The 16,309-nt window shown below is 46.2% G+C and overlaps 2 protein-coding genes and 1 pseudogene across 5 annotated transcripts; all 3 read left to right on the plus strand.

The window, feature by feature from the left end:
- The first annotated feature begins 356 nt into the window (after positions 1-356).
- On the plus strand, positions 357-4,644 carry dydc2 (DPY30 domain containing 2). Of its 4 annotated transcripts, none has more exons than XM_062378403.1 (10): positions 371-435; positions 1,059-1,137; positions 1,487-1,642; positions 2,291-2,383; positions 2,542-2,649; positions 2,909-3,133; positions 3,494-3,637; positions 3,921-4,073; positions 4,257-4,358; positions 4,508-4,644. In XM_062378403.1, the coding sequence occupies exons 3-10, from the start codon at positions 1,496-1,498 to the stop codon at positions 4,535-4,537; spliced, it is 1,002 nt and encodes a 333-aa protein (XP_062234387.1). In that variant the 5' UTR covers positions 371-435; positions 1,059-1,137; positions 1,487-1,495; the 3' UTR covers positions 4,538-4,644. The 4 variants fall into 4 exon arrangements, with proteins under 4 accessions (XP_062234389.1, XP_062234387.1, XP_062234390.1 ...); XM_062378406.1 differs by having other exon boundaries at positions 3,924-4,073; XM_062378404.1 differs by lacking the exon at positions 371-435 and adding an exon at positions 573-923.
- A 724-nt stretch (positions 4,645-5,368) lies between these two features.
- LOC133931512 (peroxiredoxin-like 2A) lies at positions 5,369-7,258 on the plus strand (annotated as a pseudogene).
- Positions 7,259-8,321: 1,063 nt separating this feature from the next.
- On the plus strand, positions 8,322-15,714 carry LOC133931500 (PDZ domain-containing protein 7-like). Its single transcript, XM_062378394.1, has 18 exons — positions 8,322-8,491; positions 8,538-8,808; positions 9,510-9,807; positions 10,375-10,512; positions 10,592-10,766; positions 10,853-11,029; positions 11,459-11,606; positions 12,184-12,244; positions 12,333-12,510; positions 12,611-12,837; positions 12,914-13,078; positions 13,185-13,300; positions 13,640-13,731; positions 13,840-13,931; positions 14,057-14,128; positions 14,348-14,941; positions 15,091-15,191; positions 15,401-15,714. Exons 3-18 carry the CDS (start codon positions 9,645-9,647, stop codon positions 15,542-15,544), a joined length of 2,643 nt encoding a protein of 880 aa, XP_062234378.1. The 5' UTR covers positions 8,322-8,491; positions 8,538-8,808; positions 9,510-9,644; the 3' UTR covers positions 15,545-15,714.
- Positions 15,715-16,309: the final 595 nt, after the last annotated feature.

Here is a 16,309-nt window from a genome sequence, read left to right on the forward strand (position 1 = left end):
TCAGGACACGGAGCAAATAAAGTTATATCAAATACTTTTTACTTTTACTCTCCAGTTTATGTAATTATCACTTATTTCGACATATTTGTGTTATATGTTTTGTGTATGCTATTTAAAAAATGTAAATAATCATAGATTTGTTATTTTTAGTTTATTTATTGTTATATTTTAATAGTTATTTTGGTAGTAGCTGTATAAGAATTAGTTGTATTAGTAGTAGATGAAGTAGTAATAGCAGCAGTAGTTGTTGTACTATTATTTACAGATATAGTAGGAACTATTTAATGTTGATTTGAAGGAGGGGAGTATTAAGAACGCGACACTGCTACCATGGAGACGGTCGCTACATCCGGACCACAGACTGTAAACAGAAGACTGACGTCATAGCTATATATCTATGATAGACGTAGCTTCCAGCGGCGCTGCGTGAAAAAGGTTCGTGTTCACTCTTCTTCTCTTTACCTCGTCAGCTAATAGCTCGTTTTTATTTATCTCGTAATTTATATAAGACATTAGATCATAACAAACAAAGTTTTACGTAAATCGAATTAAAGTTAATAAAAAGAGGTTTACCTCCCGCTGCCGGCAGATGGCGCTATCACTACCTACAGACGAATAGATCTGTTCAGGGTCTTCACCTCTGATGAAGCCTGAGAACTCTGCTGCTGATTGGACAATGCACAGTAGACTTACATTTATATATATATTCATGTGATGCTTGATGTTATATATTGTATACTCAATATTTGTGTAGATAAGATAAAAACAATCACAGTGTACATGTTGACTCAAATCTTTATTTAAACACAGCAAAGATACAACCAGTTGTGTTTGCATCATCACTGCTGGATGGAACTTCCTTCATCCAGCAGTGGATCTCTCTTTGAGTTTGCGTGAGAGTCTGTGGTTTGATTTCCAATCAGGTGCGTCTTCCACAAGGCCGGATCAGAGCTACTGCCTTTAATCCATCAATCGCTTCATCCATTAATACTTTCATGTATATTAAGATGGCTGTAATATCAAAAACATGTTGACAGGCTTTGATGTCTCATGAATAGGAAGAAGAGGATGAGGAAGAAGTCACAATAAACGGACGTATAATTGGATCTCAGACTTATATTTGACACGATTATTCAAGTAAGTGTTGGAACAGCTTTATCAGGAAGGCATATGGTAGAAAATGGGATTCCTCAGGGCAGTGTCATTAGTCCAATATTGTTTTCCCTTGTGATGAATGATGTGTTCTCTCAAGTTCAGGGTGATATGTGGTTCGGGCTGTTGTTACACGCATGTAGTTTGAGGGAGATGAACAAAGGACACTGAAGGTACAGCTATTTCGTGTGTGTCAAAGTGACTCGTTTGAATTTGACACCAAACCAGGGTTTTGATAAGACTCCATCATCAATGTCTTGAGAACCATCTGATAGAGTCTGGTCAATGATATAAAAAATAATAAATAAATAAAACCTCTGTCTCTTGACGTCAGGAAACAAACATGGACTCCGAGTACATCCGGAAACATCTTGGAAAGTGTCTGGCAGAGGGACTGGCTGAGGTGGCCGAGCAGCGCCCCTTCAACCCCGTCCTGTGCCTGGCTCACTGGCTCCTCAAACACAACACAAATGTCCAGGAGGAAAAGGGGGTAAGTTGCTGGTTCATCCTCCAGGGGGCAGCATTACACAACATGCTGACAACTCCAGGAGGTAACATTCATTCATTCACTTCCTCAACAACCAAGAGACCAACCTACAACTCTGACAAAGCTCTTCATAGTAGTTTAGTAGTAGTAGTGGAGAGGAGATAATGATTTTCATTTTTGGGATGAACTATCCCTTAAATCTAAAAAGACAGCCGATTTAATTATGCACGCTTTAATCAGCAGCAGGTTTGATTCCTGCAGTGCAGAAGTATTGATCCTGGGAAACACTGCTCCTGCTTGTTAAAGCTCTAGAAATGAAGCTGATTCCACTCATATCGTCTACTGGCACTACCACGGCCTCAGCCCCTGATCTTCACACAGGGTTGAGGAGCTGTAGTAAAGGATGACACAGTCTTAGACGGTCTAAGCTCCTCAAGCTGAGCACGGCAAAGCCATTTAACCTGGTGGCACCATGGTAGTAAAACCCCCCCACCTTTAGCTTTGATTGAGAAACTGACAGAGATCCACAGCTGCCTCATAAGAAGTCTTACAAGAAAGGATGATAAAGCCCCTTAAGACTATTCTACAGTTGTCCAGAAGTGTAAGTGTTTCTTTACGTTGAACCACTTCCTCTTTTGTTTTTATTTGCAGAAAAAGGCCCTATTAGCTCTGCTGGAGAAGGAGCAGGCAAAAGCCAGAGAAGAGGAGCTGAAGGCCAGCAAGGCCTTGGAGGAGGCCAAAAAAGTAGGTTAAGAAAAACACAGTTCCCTAAATATGTCAGATTTCTTTATTCCCAGGGAAGTTAGAGAAATGTCTAAATACCCTAGAAATAAAAGAACGATTGGAGAATAGAGGAAGGTTCAGAAAAGCAAGTGACACTTTCAGTATCAACACTTCCACAGATCTCTGAAAAGGAGCCAGACGACAAACCAAACACTCCTCCTCCTGAAAAGACGCTGGGGGAAGATGAACAGAAAACTGAAGCTCAGAAAAATGACCCTTTAAAGGAGGTGATTTAAATAAAGTCGATCTCATAGCTGTGTGCTTCTGGTGGTGGTTCCTTTCCTGATCATTTGTAGTTTCCTTATAAATCTGATCGCTTTCCTGTGACCTTTGGTTTGGATTTCGTGGTCTTTGCTGATGTGCTTGTGGTGGAGCAGGGTGTTGCCTTCATTCTCTTACGTCTGTGCATGACTCGCCTTGCATGGTGTGGAAACAGCCGTCCAATGATGGGCGTCAAATGCTTTAAGGAGACAGTTTGTCTGCCAGGTTACAGATACTGTAACTGAGAGACAACCTGAGGAGGAGACAAGCTCTGTTCTCACTGAGACCCTCAATGAGACCCTCAGCAATGACCTCAGAGGGGAGGCCACAGAGATATCAAGGAGCGATCAAGCTGAAGAAGAAGCAGAAGAGGAGCCACGTGATAATGATGAAGAGGAGAAAGCTGAGGACATGAGCACCAATCAGGCAGAGGAGGAACACAAAGAGGAGGTGATGAGACTCTACGGTTAAATAACACCCAAACTATTTCTGTCTGTTTACCTGGATGGTTTGTAAAGATGATTCGATTTTAAACTCAGGAGAAAAATCTGATATTTACTGTGATGTTAAAGGTTGATCATTTTAATTCATATGGTCTCGTTTGGTGGGTGTGTCTTTCTGTGTTGTCCAATCAGCATCCATGTGTTTTTAAACCCTGACCTATTCAAGAGGCAGTGACACAAGGGACTCCCTTTACCACAGACTTTCACTTTACACAACTTTAACCTAGAGAAACACTGACAAATTAATCATAGTTCTCCTTTAAAATAACCATTTAAAACTTCTATCGCACATCATTCTGTCTCACAGCTGCCCCTGCAGGCGGCTGATGAACCCGAGCAGACCGAACCGCTCTCGACACTTGAAATCCAAGACGCCAATGATTTAGAACCAGTCCAAACTGAGGAGCATCACGAGAATCAAGGCCCTCGTTCTCCCGAGCACCCAGAGAAGGTGAGACTTCTGAAATAGACCTGTGCTGCGGATTTTTATCATTTATATACATGTATATATAGCACGAGGATTTCAGATTTCCTTATACAAAGCAAGAGATACAGGGTGATTAAGACAAGAGGACCAGAGGAGTGGCAGTGGACAGCGAGGCCTCAGGTGTGAAGGAGAAGGAAGCACGGAGGCTCAGGCTGAGAAGAGCAGGATGACAGGAATCTCTTCATTACTGTTTTCCCTGATCTCTACTTCTCTCTTCTCATTTTGTGCATCACGCCATCTTTACCAGAAGTTTGCTGAAGACGAAACCAATAAACCTGCAGATTCCGTCCCCGTGGAGTCGGCCTCACCCCGGAAGGATGACGATCTCCAACCGGAGGAGATCTTCTCTACCGAAGAACAGGAGACACGTGACTCAAGTTCTCCTGCTCCTCAGGATCAGGTTTCACATATCAATTAATCTACTGAACATTCACTTAAAGATATTCTCTTGTGTAAAATGCAGCTTGTTTCTCTTAATTGTCTCATTGTTGAGTCGGAAGAGCAGGTTGAGAGGAGGCAGCGGTGTAGAAGACATCCTGGATGTGGTTCTAAAAGACGTTTAATTGTTGTGGTCTCATCTCAGGCCGACAGGGGACGCACAGGTGAGACCCCAGATCGCTCTGCAGAGGAAACAGTGACTTCACAAGAGGAACACGAGATAAATCCAACCGACGCTGAGGAGAAGGTGAAGAGCCCAAAGTGCTGTTTGATCCGTTTCAAATGCTCCCACACACACAACCTGCCTGGATCAATGACTTTATAATCTATGCTACTTATTCATAAATCTTTTTTAGGTGTGAATAATTTGTCACTTAGTTCTGCTTTTCTTTACAGGAAGAAGAAAATGACACAGATGGTACTTGACCAAGTCAGAGTTTAACCATATTTTACATTTGAATAAATACACAAATGAAACATGTAAACTGTAGTATGTGTTATCTTTCAATATTAAATATATACTTTTTCCCAAAGATGTTTTTTGTCATTTCTTCTTGTCACAATGAAGTTTATTCTACTTCTGTTTTTCATTAGTTTAGTTTTAATTAGTTGTTTGATCAGGTGTTTGTCAGGTGTTGTCCAACCAGGAGGGTCATATTGATAAAGCCAGAGACACAATGGATTGTGAAGTTCTCTCCAGATGTGGCGGCTGCTGTCTGGTGTTCAGATGAAGATATTTAATTTAATAAGCTTTTATCTTTCTGTTGCAGTTGTTTTATAAAGCTTTATTCTTATTTCATGTTTTTGCGGCTTTCTTATTTCAACTCTTAAGTCTTAATTAACTATTTTAACGGCATTTGGAGGTTGTAAAGTCGTGTCTTTTATTTCATATTTTGATCATCTTGATTTCTCTTACAGGAAAGTTATTTGTAATAGTTATTATTTAAGTAAGTTAAGTGAAATTGTTCATTTCAGAAGGGGCCTGTTGGGCCTTGGTGACAGTCTTGTTAATGTTAATGTACAATAATGTTTGTTAGACTTGTGTAAAAATGATTTTCATGGTGTTAATGTGATTAACTACAGCTCATGACTCGTGACTCAGCTCATTGCTCAACCTTCTCCTGGCCGCATGGCGCTGCAGTTTCCTCACTGACCTGTGATCCAGAGGGGGAGGCTCTGTGCGTAATGACGCGCCACAGACTCGAGGCCGAATCAAACAGCTGCGTGTAATCAAGTCCTGTGGCCGCGTAAAACGTGGGGGAGTGGAAACACAGAGATCAGTCGAGCTGGAGGTTCGAGCCTCGCTGGAGTTTGTGCAGATGTGTTAAGGCGCACGGAGCAGAGAGACATGGCAGCGGGAGTCGTGGCCAACCTGGTGGCGTCTGCCCTCGGCCTCATCACCGCTGTGACCAACTTCCTCACTGACATGTTCCTGACTCCACCGCTGAAGGCCACTCTCCAACATCTGGAGGGAGCTGAGCTCAAAACCCTCAGAGGAGGTGAGACAGAGAAGAATGTGATTGTGACGCACGACTCTACATATTCTAATGAATTATGTGAGACTCGAGCTGTTGTTCAGTGGGAACGTTTAAATCTGTTGCTTCGCTCTTTCACCTCCTCTGTGCGTCAGAGCTGAAAACCCTGAGAGCAAAATGTCTGTGGGAGAAGTCTGGAGCTGTCATCATGGCAGTGCGCAGGCCTGGGTGATTTTTGTGCAGAGAGGTAACACCGATACACACAAACACACACAAACACACACATCACAAGACTTGCTAGGGCTAAACTTAAATGATCTGTATATTGAGAATATGTGTGATTATCATTTCCCTGCTCCACGAGCAAAGTAGATATTTTTCTGCAAATGAAAACTTGGCATATGATGAAGAAAGAACCTTATTACACAACCCTAGAAAAAAAAATCTCCTTCCACAATGTCTTTCATAGACTTTTAGTGGTGATGCCAAATCATCATGATTCTCATTCTGGACATCCTTTTGTCTTATAAACATCTTTTGGGAACTTGGGGCGATTCCAAATTCGTGATTTTCAAAGTGATCTCCCTGCTGGTTCACACAAACTGTATATAGAGATATAGACGTCTCCACTTCCTCCCACTATTCAGAAATGAAAACATAAACATCCTGGATATGAAGGAACGCCCCCATCAGAACATTTGAATGTGCATCAGTCTGAAAAGAAACTAAAATGATAGAAACCATCTTTTTGATGCAGGAGGCTGCAGAGCTGTCCTCTCTGAAACCCGAGCTGGACAAGCTCGGGGTCCCTCTGTACGCGGTGGTGAAGGAGGACGTCGGCACCGAGGTCCAGAACTTCAGGCCTTTCTTCGAGGGCGAGATTTTCTTGGATGAAAAGGTGGGACAGTGACTTGGTTTATTGTGACCGTGTCCCTCTGGACGTTCAAACCAGATCCAGCCAGTATTTCTTCTCGTCAATACCCTGATTGTCAGTGGGGACGTGTGGGGAATCGGTTTGGGTCGGCATGAATGACTCCAGGGGTTTTGGTTTGTGTTTCTTTTCCACAGAAGTCTTTCTATGGACCCCGTGTGCGGAAGATGGGTCTGTTGGCGTTCCTGCGTCTCGGGGTGTGGGTGAACGGCCTCCGGGCCTTCAGAAGGGGCTTCATGGGAAACGTCTTGGGAGAGGGCTTTGTCCTCGGTGGAGTCTTCGTCATCGGAACAGGACAGCAGGTAAAAGTCCGTCATCACAAATTATCTCAGGAGGAAATAAAATGAGTTTTCTCTCACTGTTTTCCTTCTGTTCTTCTTTTCAGGGAATTCTTCTGGAGCACAGAGAGATTGAATTCGGGGACAAAGTCGACACTGAAGACGTCATGAAAGCTGCCAGAAGAATCCAACTGGAGCTTCTGCCGATAGAGAAGAAATAACCATTTGTATTGTGGATTTAAAAGAAGCAGAAAACATCTCTCAGGGAAACCAGGATGCATTTTGGGATACGATTTTGTAGAAGAGGATCTGAGCGTTTTAATGAAGGTCTGTCTTTAAACTCAACAGAGGGAGCAGACCTGATATCTAACATCTCAGCTTCCTTTACTACTCTGTGATCCCATTGTGTCTTTGGAGCCAAGAGACTGTGACCTGTGACTAATAAAGAAAATACATCCATGCATCTAATATCTCCATCACTTATTCTTTGAGGGGTTCTAGGGGGAGCTGACGCTGGGTGTGTGTGTGTGGGGGGGGGGCACAGTCTGGACAGATGGTCATTGTGTCGCAGGGCAGAAGCGTGTGTGTGTAGACAACCATTTCTACTGTCAGTCAGTTTAAAGTCAATTAACCACACCACACTCTGCATGTCTTTTGGACTGGAGGAGGAAGAACTCAGAACACTCCACAGAAAGATCCCGACTGAACCAGGGGTTAAAACCAAACACTTCTTTTCTCACAAAACTATTAAAAGTGAGATTCTATTACTTTTGAAATAGTTCCCTCCACCAGGTGGTTTCCATCTGAGTTTGTTTTTCAGCAGAATTACACAAACTACTGTAGTACGAAGAACCTGTCACATGTAAAGAGTATTTGTATTACTTTCTCTGATTTGAGGAATAAGGTCTAATAAAGTAAGATGAAATTTATTGATACAAATTCCAACTTGTTTTTGATATTAGATTCAAATATCTGCTTTTCAATATCTTCAAAGAAAATAAATAATTATTTACATTTATGGATTACAAATTTTTTCCAGAAGGATCGAAAAGTTTGATTAAAAACAATAAATGAATGAAATTTGAAACATCCTCACTCACTTTCTTTAGAGGAAGTTGTGACAGGTTGATTGACATGTCACTCCTCCAATCAAATGCTCCCACCTGACTTGGAGCCAGCCAGTACCCTGTGATCTGGGGGGGGGGGGGGGGGCAGGTGAGAGGTTGCTTCTGCATCTCTGCCTCAGGTGGACTCGAACTAAACCGGAGATGGATTTTAAAGGATGTTCGCTCCTCATTCTCTCGCTTCCTTCAGGACCGAACATCTGACCTGAGATCTGTTCTGAGCTGTTGATCGAGTCCCGAGCAGAAGAAACATGTGAGTGTTTTATTTATCTTTCTGAAAACACGCTGCACAACAAGTAGAACGTTCTCTTGTTAAATAGGAAACTTTATTTAATGTGGGTTGACAGTGACAGTGGGGAATGTTTGTGTGTGTGTCTGGGGGGGGGGTTAAGTTAGTGACATGTAACCGTGGTAACCGGCACCATGTGACTTCCCAGCTCTTAACTGGGTCAAGACTGAGCTAAATAAAAACCAGTAAATCCTTTTTCTCAACTGCGGAGACAAACCACTGCGAGTTTCTCTGTGAAGCTCAACACATAAGATAAGATATGAGATAAAAGATATAAGTTAAGGTAAGATAAGATAAGATAAGATATGAGATATAAGATATAAGTTAAGGTAAGATAAGATAAGATAAATTAGATAAACTAAACACTTGTTACAGCAGCAGATGAAGTAAACAAGAGAACAAACAGAAGTATAAAAATAGAATAAAAAATAATTATATCCCAGACAGAGAATTTGTCCAAAGCTTTGCTGAATGAGACTTTTAGACGTGTGTGTGTTTACAAACTGCTGCTGTGTCTCTGAGACCCTGACAGGTGAGAGACATGCAACATGGGCCGGGATGGAGAGAGTCACACGTCACGTCGCACAACAACCTGCGAGGGTGAGTCCGCTTATTCACAACAACACAACCACACAAATAGAGAAACACAACGTGTACAACTGCGTAAAACCAGACAGCTTTGTGTTCAGTCTACTATCGGTCGGTCGGTCGGGCTCCTCTGGAAACTTCTGGAGATTCTCCACAGTGTCTGTTCAGAAGAACATTGTGGTTTATGTTGGTAAATCTTGCTGGTTTATAATTAAAACCATTAGTTAGTTTCTTCACTTGAGATGGATTTGCATTAATAATATAAATGTAGGAGGCCCTCAAGTCTGTTGTCTGTGTAGAGATGAAGGATGAGCAGCTCTGTCTTCTACAGAAATCTGGAAGTAGCTAATATTATTATGATATAAAATACTCTGCTGTTATTATAGGTAATTTTTATACTTTCACCGATCTGATCCTTGGAGGCTGATATTGGCCGATAATATTGCTGGCGACAACTCAGTGGGGCTCTAGAACACAAACAAGGAAAGTTAAAAAACAAACATAGTTGAATTTAGTTAAGGGAAATGAGGAAGTGGAATATGCAGTAAATCTGAATGAGAGTATGTGCACAAGTCAACTGTTTGTGTTGTAAACAGTACAAGTTCTGCAAAGAAGCAGCAAATGAAATAATAAATACTGTGCTGATACAGGATTGTGTACATTGTGTGTTATACAGTGTGCTGCAGTTCATCAACGTGTGGATTGTGTTGTAGTTCCAGGACACACGAAGCTGCCTGAGGATCCCCGTCCTGCTGCTCTATGCTGCTGTAGACGCCTCGGCCCGGAGCAGTGTGTGTGCGAGTGTGTGAAAGGGGACCCCCCCCACCCCCCCACCCCGCCTGTCCTCCATGGCTCACTCGTCAGACCCGTCCCGCCGGGAGAAGACCCCCGGCCCTCAGGGGTCGCACACCGCCACACGCAACCTCCTACGGAAGAAGGAGCAGCGGCGGCGTGGAAACCGGTCGTCCTCGCCCATGGGCCGGGTCATCCTCATCAACTCCCCGGTGGACGGTGAGGAGCAGCTGAGTGTGTGGTGAACATCACGGCACACAAATAATGTCAGCGTCTGTTCTGGAGTGAGATCAACACTCTGGGAAAAGTCATGAACCATCTTTATTCACAAGATTCTGCAGCAGTTTTGTACAATTTAGATGAAAAACACAAGTGAAAACATCACTAGGATTATTTTACATATTCAATTTCTGCCAATAGATCCTTTCCCCTGATCGTACACTGGACCTTTAACTGTGGAGCTAGTTGCAGCTTGTTTTCACTCAGCCAGTATCAGTGTATACCAGTAATCTAGGACTTCACATAAAGATGGACGACTGCTTCCCTAAAGTGAAGCCACCGTGCAACCAGGAGTCCGTATCCGCCATTTTTCATTAGGCCAAGAGACAGGAAGTGGAGAGAGTTTTATTTCAAAAGCCCATTAAGGGATTTACAGTCGATAAAAAACTCTTAGTGACCGTCTGATGACCAGGATGCTGCTGGAGAACCACAGCTCTTACTTTTACCAGAGGCTGGAGAAGTCAGGATCCACATTAGTGACCATTAATGGCTGATTGATGTTCTCAGGTGGAGATGACAGCGAGGACCTCCACACCATCACTGTGGATAAGAGCGTGGACGGGAAGCTGGGCTTCAGCGTGCGCGGCGGCTCCGAGCACGGCCTCAGCATCTTCGTCAGTAAGGTGGAGGACCACAGCACCGCGGGTGAGAGGAGGCCCCACGTCACCGAACCGAGGCTCCGACCCGAGCTCATCCCGGTGTGTTCTCCCTCTTTTGATTCCAGAGGAAGCGGGTCTGCTCGTGGGCGACAAACTGGTGGAGGTGAACGGCATCAGCCTGGAGAGCATCACCATGAGCAGCGCCGTGAAGGTCCTGACGGGGAACAACCGGCTGAGGATGGTGGTGAGACGAGTCGGCAAAGTCCCCGGCATCCGCTACTCCAAAGAGAAGACCACCTGGTGATGCAGGATTTAAAAACAGTCGTCGGATTGTGAACTGATTGTGTTGAAGTTGAATAATCATCGTTGAGTTTTGGTTTTTCCAGGGTGGACTTGATTCACAGGCGGATGGTGGTGGAGGAGAGCGGGCGGACGCCGTCGGAGGCCAGCTCCGGCAGCGCCCTCCAGAGGATCGTGCACCTGTACACCACCTCAGATGACTACTGCCTCGGCTTCAACATCCGGGGGGGGAAGGAGTTCGGTCTGGGAATCTACGTCTCCAAGTAGGTGTCTCTGCTCGGAGGAGATCGAAGGACGAGACACAGATCTGATCTGCACAAAGAGGCAGATCCTGGTTGATTATCACTTTCTCTAACACTGTGAAGGTTTTTCACATTTTCACCATCTCATATTTAGGGGACTGATATTTAAGAGTTTGTGCAATTTGGTGCAGATCCAAGAACAAATCTGGACGTGGTTGATTTAAATGTGGTTTCATAAGGAAGCTTCATTCATTTAAAACAGTGTGCAGAAGGAAACACAAGAATCAACCCTGGTTTAGCTCATTTTTATTTTATGAATGGTTTTGCTTCTCGCTCTGGTCGCAGCTCATTTGTTCCTTCATGCATCGTGTTCTGTGAAGCAGTGTCTGGTTTGTGTTGCTCGATGTAAACCAGTGGATGAACTGGTTGGCTCCTGTCTCCTTGTCTTAGGCTGGATCCCGGAGGTCTGGCCGAGCAGAACGGAATCAAGATGGGGGACCAGATCCTGGCGGCCAACGGCCTGAGCTTTGAGGACATCAGCCACAGCAGCGCGGTGGAGGTGCTGAAGAGCCACACCCACGTCATGTTGACCATCAAGGTGAGATGGAGGAAGTACACTGCCGGGGTCAGGGCAGAAGATATGAGAACAAATTTCACCTGAAGTTCATGGTTTTGTTGATGTGACACCAGAGGCAGCATCTCCCACAAATCGCACAGAGAAACTATCTGTCAGTTTCAAACATGTTTGGAAAATGGACTTCACCGGCGGTTTGTGTATCAGGCCCGACAGCTGGCGGGCAGTTGTAATATTCTGGAGCTCGGGTTTCACGCTGTGAGAAAATAGCCAGAGCGTGTGCATTATTCACCAGGCAGCCGGGATCAGGTGCTGATGGAAGCGCGGAGCCGGTGTTTTCGTGCACGTTCTCGTTTCGGCATCCCCTCGCTCGGCGGCTTGCAAACTGAGCTGGGGGGTGGGGTGGGGGGGGGGCTGGAGTTAGAAAGCATCGCAACTGTCAGAGGTTACCAGAAAGTCGGGAAGGGAAACGTGCTTCCCTTCAGAGGAGGTGTAATGATGTGTGCGTCTCCGGTTACTCTTTATCAAATATAGCCATCCCATAAAAGTTTAAAGCGCTCTACTGTATCTCATTTGCATATCTGCGGCCATCTCTCGACAGGAAGCAGGACGATACCCTGCCTACAAGGAGATGGTGGCTGAGTACAGGTGGCTCAATAAGTGTAAGTATCCGTCTCAGTATCTAGAATTCCGTTTCTGTTGGGACCAGTTCTCTGTCTCACACCGATCCTCTCTGGTTTCCCTACCCAGTGGCCAACGGTCCCCAGAAGTCCTCGTCCCAGGGATCAGACTCCAACTCGTCTCTGTCCTCTCTGTCCTCCGGGACGCCGGTCAGCTCTCTGAGCGGCCTGTCGCAGGTCATGTTCCCCCCCAGCCTGCCGTTCGGCTCGGACATGGTGGACGTCTCCATCTCCACCGAGAACCAGAGGTCAGGGTCGTCTCCTTCTTACTTTCCCTCATTTGTGGAAAAAAGCACGTTTGAACCCACAGGCTGGATCAGACATGATCGAAGTCGTTGTTGTGTCCAGGTTTGAGTCAGAGCGAACCGAGACCGCCATCCAGACGGACCTCCCCCCTCAGAGGACGGGTGCAGACACCACCCGCAGCCTGGGACGCACCACCCTGCTCAAAGACACGTTGATCCGCGGAGAGGAGGCCAGCGGGAGGAGGGAATCCCCCAAGACGGCCATGCTGCTGGCTCTCAGCATGCCGAGCCGACTCATCAGCCGGTCGCAGAGCCAGGTCACCGTGGCAGGTGAGGCAGGAGATTTCAAAATCCCCATGGAGCGGCTGAACGGATGAAGTGACCTTCTGTTGGTGTCCCGACGTAGAGATCACACAGAAGAAAGAGAAGAAGCAGAAAGGGAAGGAGCCGGAGGAGAAGAGCACCCTGCAGCGCTCCAGGACCTTCGTGAACCTGCTGCTCAGGGCCCGGCGCAGGAGAGACGCCTCCAGGGGGCGCTCCAAGTCCCCGTCCACAGACAAGACAGGCAAAGGTAGCTGGGTCTTTGTGTCCTTCATCACAGATTCGATCAACTTGTATGAATAGGATCTAGATTTACACGTTACATTACACTGACGTCCTTCTGCTCCGGTTTCCAGAGGGTCGAAAGCTCGGTGCGATGCCGAATCCAGAGATGCTGCGGGTGGTGGAGGACATGGCGCGCCGACTGCTGCCCGAGGAGGAGGTGGCTGCTGTGATTGCAACGTGCCGGCGGGTAAGAGCATCACTTCACAGCCGATAAGGTTTCAGCTTCTGTGGCGACGACTCTGGACCGTTTCTCTCACTTCTAAGTTTAGATAATCACTCGTGTCTTTTGTCAGCCCGGTGGTTTAAAGAGGAACTTCACGTGTCAGGTTGTCTAGCTACAAAACACTCTACAAAAGCATTCATTTGAACCACTAGGTGGCATTATGAGCCAACCATGGTGTTAAATTGATCATAAAGGTGACAGGATTAAAATCAACATTAATGTATTTAATCCAAAACAATCATATAAATTGGTTTACAGCTCAAACGTGTTTAGGTGTAGTATATTTAATTATGACACTTGCAGTACACAGCAGAGCGGTCGGTGGAGAACCTGATACGCCACCTGCTGGCCGTGCTGGACCGGCCGGAGAAGCTGCTGCTGCTGAGGGAGGTCAGGTAAGAGGACCGATATTTTAAATAATAACCCTACCTTTATTCCAATGTATTTTAAGGAGTAAACGTTTCATAATTATTAATAATTTGAAAAAAATTCTCATATCCCAGGATGCTGCTTCCTCCGTCTGACCTGAGTCTCTTCAACAACATGGTGACTCCCATTGAAGTCGAGGCTTACGATATCCTCAAGTATCGTTCAGGTGCGTTTGATCCACACAGACTGGAAATACTTTACGTGTCCAACCTTCAGTGGAACACACAGGGATCAAATAGAAATGGTCTCATATCTGTAAACCAGCATCTCTCTCACCTTTTTCTCCTTCAGTTCGAACTCCTCCTCTTCGCTGTTCCACGTCTGGTCGAGCTCCCAAACGCCGACTCATCACTCCCATCCCAGGTCGGTTAGGGACAATAAAAAAACATTTAGTGTTAACAACATATTTTCCCAGTTTCCCAGAGATAATGAATGCATCTTGGTGGAAGGAATGAGGCGTTTTTAGAGGACTGAGGATCTACGAGTGTTTGAAATCAGTTGAATTAAAGGAAACTGTCGAGAGGTGTTTGTATAATTATTAACTTTTCTTCTGAATAGAATCTGAAACATGTCTTTTCCCAGATTACCGAGGAGGCTTTGAGCTCCACAGCGCTGAGGAGGTGGAGAAGGAGAGCCACCTGCTGGAGGAGCTGGAGAAGCTCAGCCTGTCGGGGCCCCGGCGTTCCAAAGAGAGGCCCCCCCGCACCTCCTCGTCCTTCACGCCGCTGCTGGACATCCCGGTGGACGGATACACCGCGGCCCCCGGGGAGCTGGGACCCGGCTCGGCCAGTCCCCTGCCCCCCAACTGGCTGTTGGCCCACAACGACAACCCCCGCCCCCCCCTCCGAACCGACATCGGCACCATCCGCTCGGTGCACTTCGACGAGGTGTCGCTCCACTCGGCCTCCGACAGGGCGGACACAGAGCGGGGACGGCCCCCGTTCAGGAACAGCCACCCTAAAGGTCAACAGGAGCAGAGTGGAGGCCGGGGTCGAGACACCGTGTTCACGCTGCCGAGCGGCGCCCGCAGGAGTCGACCGCTGCTGTCGCAGGTGTTTGGTTCGAGTCCCGATCAGAAAGTGGGGACCGAGCAGATGAACGGACTCCACGGCTCGGACGCTGAACCGGAGTACCAGCTCCAAACTGTCAGCATCTCCAAGACCAAACAGTCGCTGGGTAACAGGTTCAAATTCTATCGATCACACAACAGCATTTAATTTGTGCCAAATGTGCCATAGATACACAAAATCTAAAACACGTGACCGACTCTGCTGTTGTGTTGACGCTGTTGTTGTGTTGACGCTGCTGTTGTGTTGACGCTGCAGGCATCAGTATATCTGGAGGGATGGAGTCAAAGATTCAGCCGGTGGTGAAGATCGAGAAGATCTTTCCTGGAGGAGCCGCCTCCACCTGTGAAGTGCTCAAGGTAAGTCAACGGCCTCGGGGGGGAAATGTGTTGTGCTTGGTGCCCTTTGGGTTATAAAAGTAAATATTAAGACCTGTTTGATTCAAACTGAAGAGTATGATGCCTTCAAAAGATTGTGAGGGGAGCAAATTCCCTTCTGGGACCTGCCGACTCTCTGCATCCCTCTTCCATCATCTTCTCTGACCTGAACCCTCTGTCCCGGTCTCCAGGCTGGATTCGAGCTGGTGTCGGTGGATGGCGTCTCCCTTCACGCGGTGACACATCCTCACGCGGTCGACATCATCCGGAAAGCCTTCAGCAACAAGGCCAAAGACCCCATGGTGTTCGTGGTCAAAGTCCCCAAACCCGTCTGAGAGAGGACGGAGAGGCACATGGAGAACTTAGATCAAAACCCAGAGGGAGACGGGAAACTTGAACACGCCGCTGACCAGGGACTAGGGACCATGGACCAGGTACCAGGGACCAGGGACCAGAGACCAGAGACCAGGGACTAGAGACCAGAGACCAGGGACCAGGGACCAGTGACCAGGGACCAGGGACTAGAGAACAGAGACCAGAGACCAGGGACCAGTGACCAGAGACCAGTGACCAGGGACCAGGGATGTGGCGTTTTGTTAAAGTGACGCCACAGATTCTGGTGATTCCTGAGCTGAGGAGTGAAAAAGAGCTGAGGCAGCAGCTCATTGGACACAAGGAGAATTAAGCCGATGAATTTAAGGAGGAACGAGACTCGATCATGAAAGAAGAGAAGCTCCTGATGCCTTTACGCAGGAGCCACGAACCTGGGTTTCTTTTCACATTGTGTGAACATTCATCAGTGTATAAATAGATACATAAGTAGACGTGTCATGGATCAGCTTTGTGCATCTGTGCTCTTTAACATTTTAAATATGTAGGATGACAAACTGTAGCCTGAGTGCCTTGAACAGCCCTGTGGACTGAAAGCACAGTTTTGACCTGTGGGGGGCAGACGTGAGCCGCTCAGAAACATCTGTGCTGCAGGAAATGAACAATATTTTGAACACAAACCTTTAAAAACTTTGTATAAATTATTAAATAATCCAAACTGCCATTGGGGAGGATTACACACCAGATAAAACTGTAAATACTGAAGTTTG

The sequence above is a fragment of the Platichthys flesus genome, chromosome 20 (genome assembly GCF_949316205.1).
Source record: "Platichthys flesus chromosome 20, fPlaFle2.1, whole genome shotgun sequence".
Lineage (NCBI taxonomy): Eukaryota > Metazoa > Chordata > Actinopteri > Pleuronectiformes > Pleuronectidae > Platichthys > Platichthys flesus.

What these genes read in the sequence shown, in the direction of transcription:
- dydc2 (XM_062378405.1), top strand. Translation starts at nt 1,496, where the DNA reads ATGGACTCCGAGTACATCCGGAAACATCTTGGAAAGTGTCTGGCAGAG. An exon ending in AAAATGACCCTTTAAAGGAG is followed by an intron (nt 2,650 to 2,908) that starts GTGATTTAAATA and finishes TTTGTCTGCCAG; the next exon opens with GTTACAGATACTGTAACTGA. An exon ending in CTCCCGAGCACCCAGAGAAG is followed by an intron (nt 3,638 to 3,920) that starts GTGAGACTTCTG and finishes CATCTTTACCAG; the next exon opens with AAGTTTGCTGAAGACGAAAC.
- LOC133931500 (XM_062378394.1), top strand. Translation starts at nt 9,645, where the DNA reads ATGGCTCACTCGTCAGACCCGTCCCGCCGGGAGAAGACCCCCGGCCCT. An exon ending in TGATTGCAACGTGCCGGCGG is followed by an intron (nt 13,301 to 13,639) that starts GTAAGAGCATCA and finishes TGACACTTGCAG; the next exon opens with TACACAGCAGAGCGGTCGGT. An exon ending in CTGCTGCTGAGGGAGGTCAG is followed by an intron (nt 13,732 to 13,839) that starts GTAAGAGGACCG and finishes CTCATATCCCAG; the next exon opens with GATGCTGCTTCCTCCGTCTG.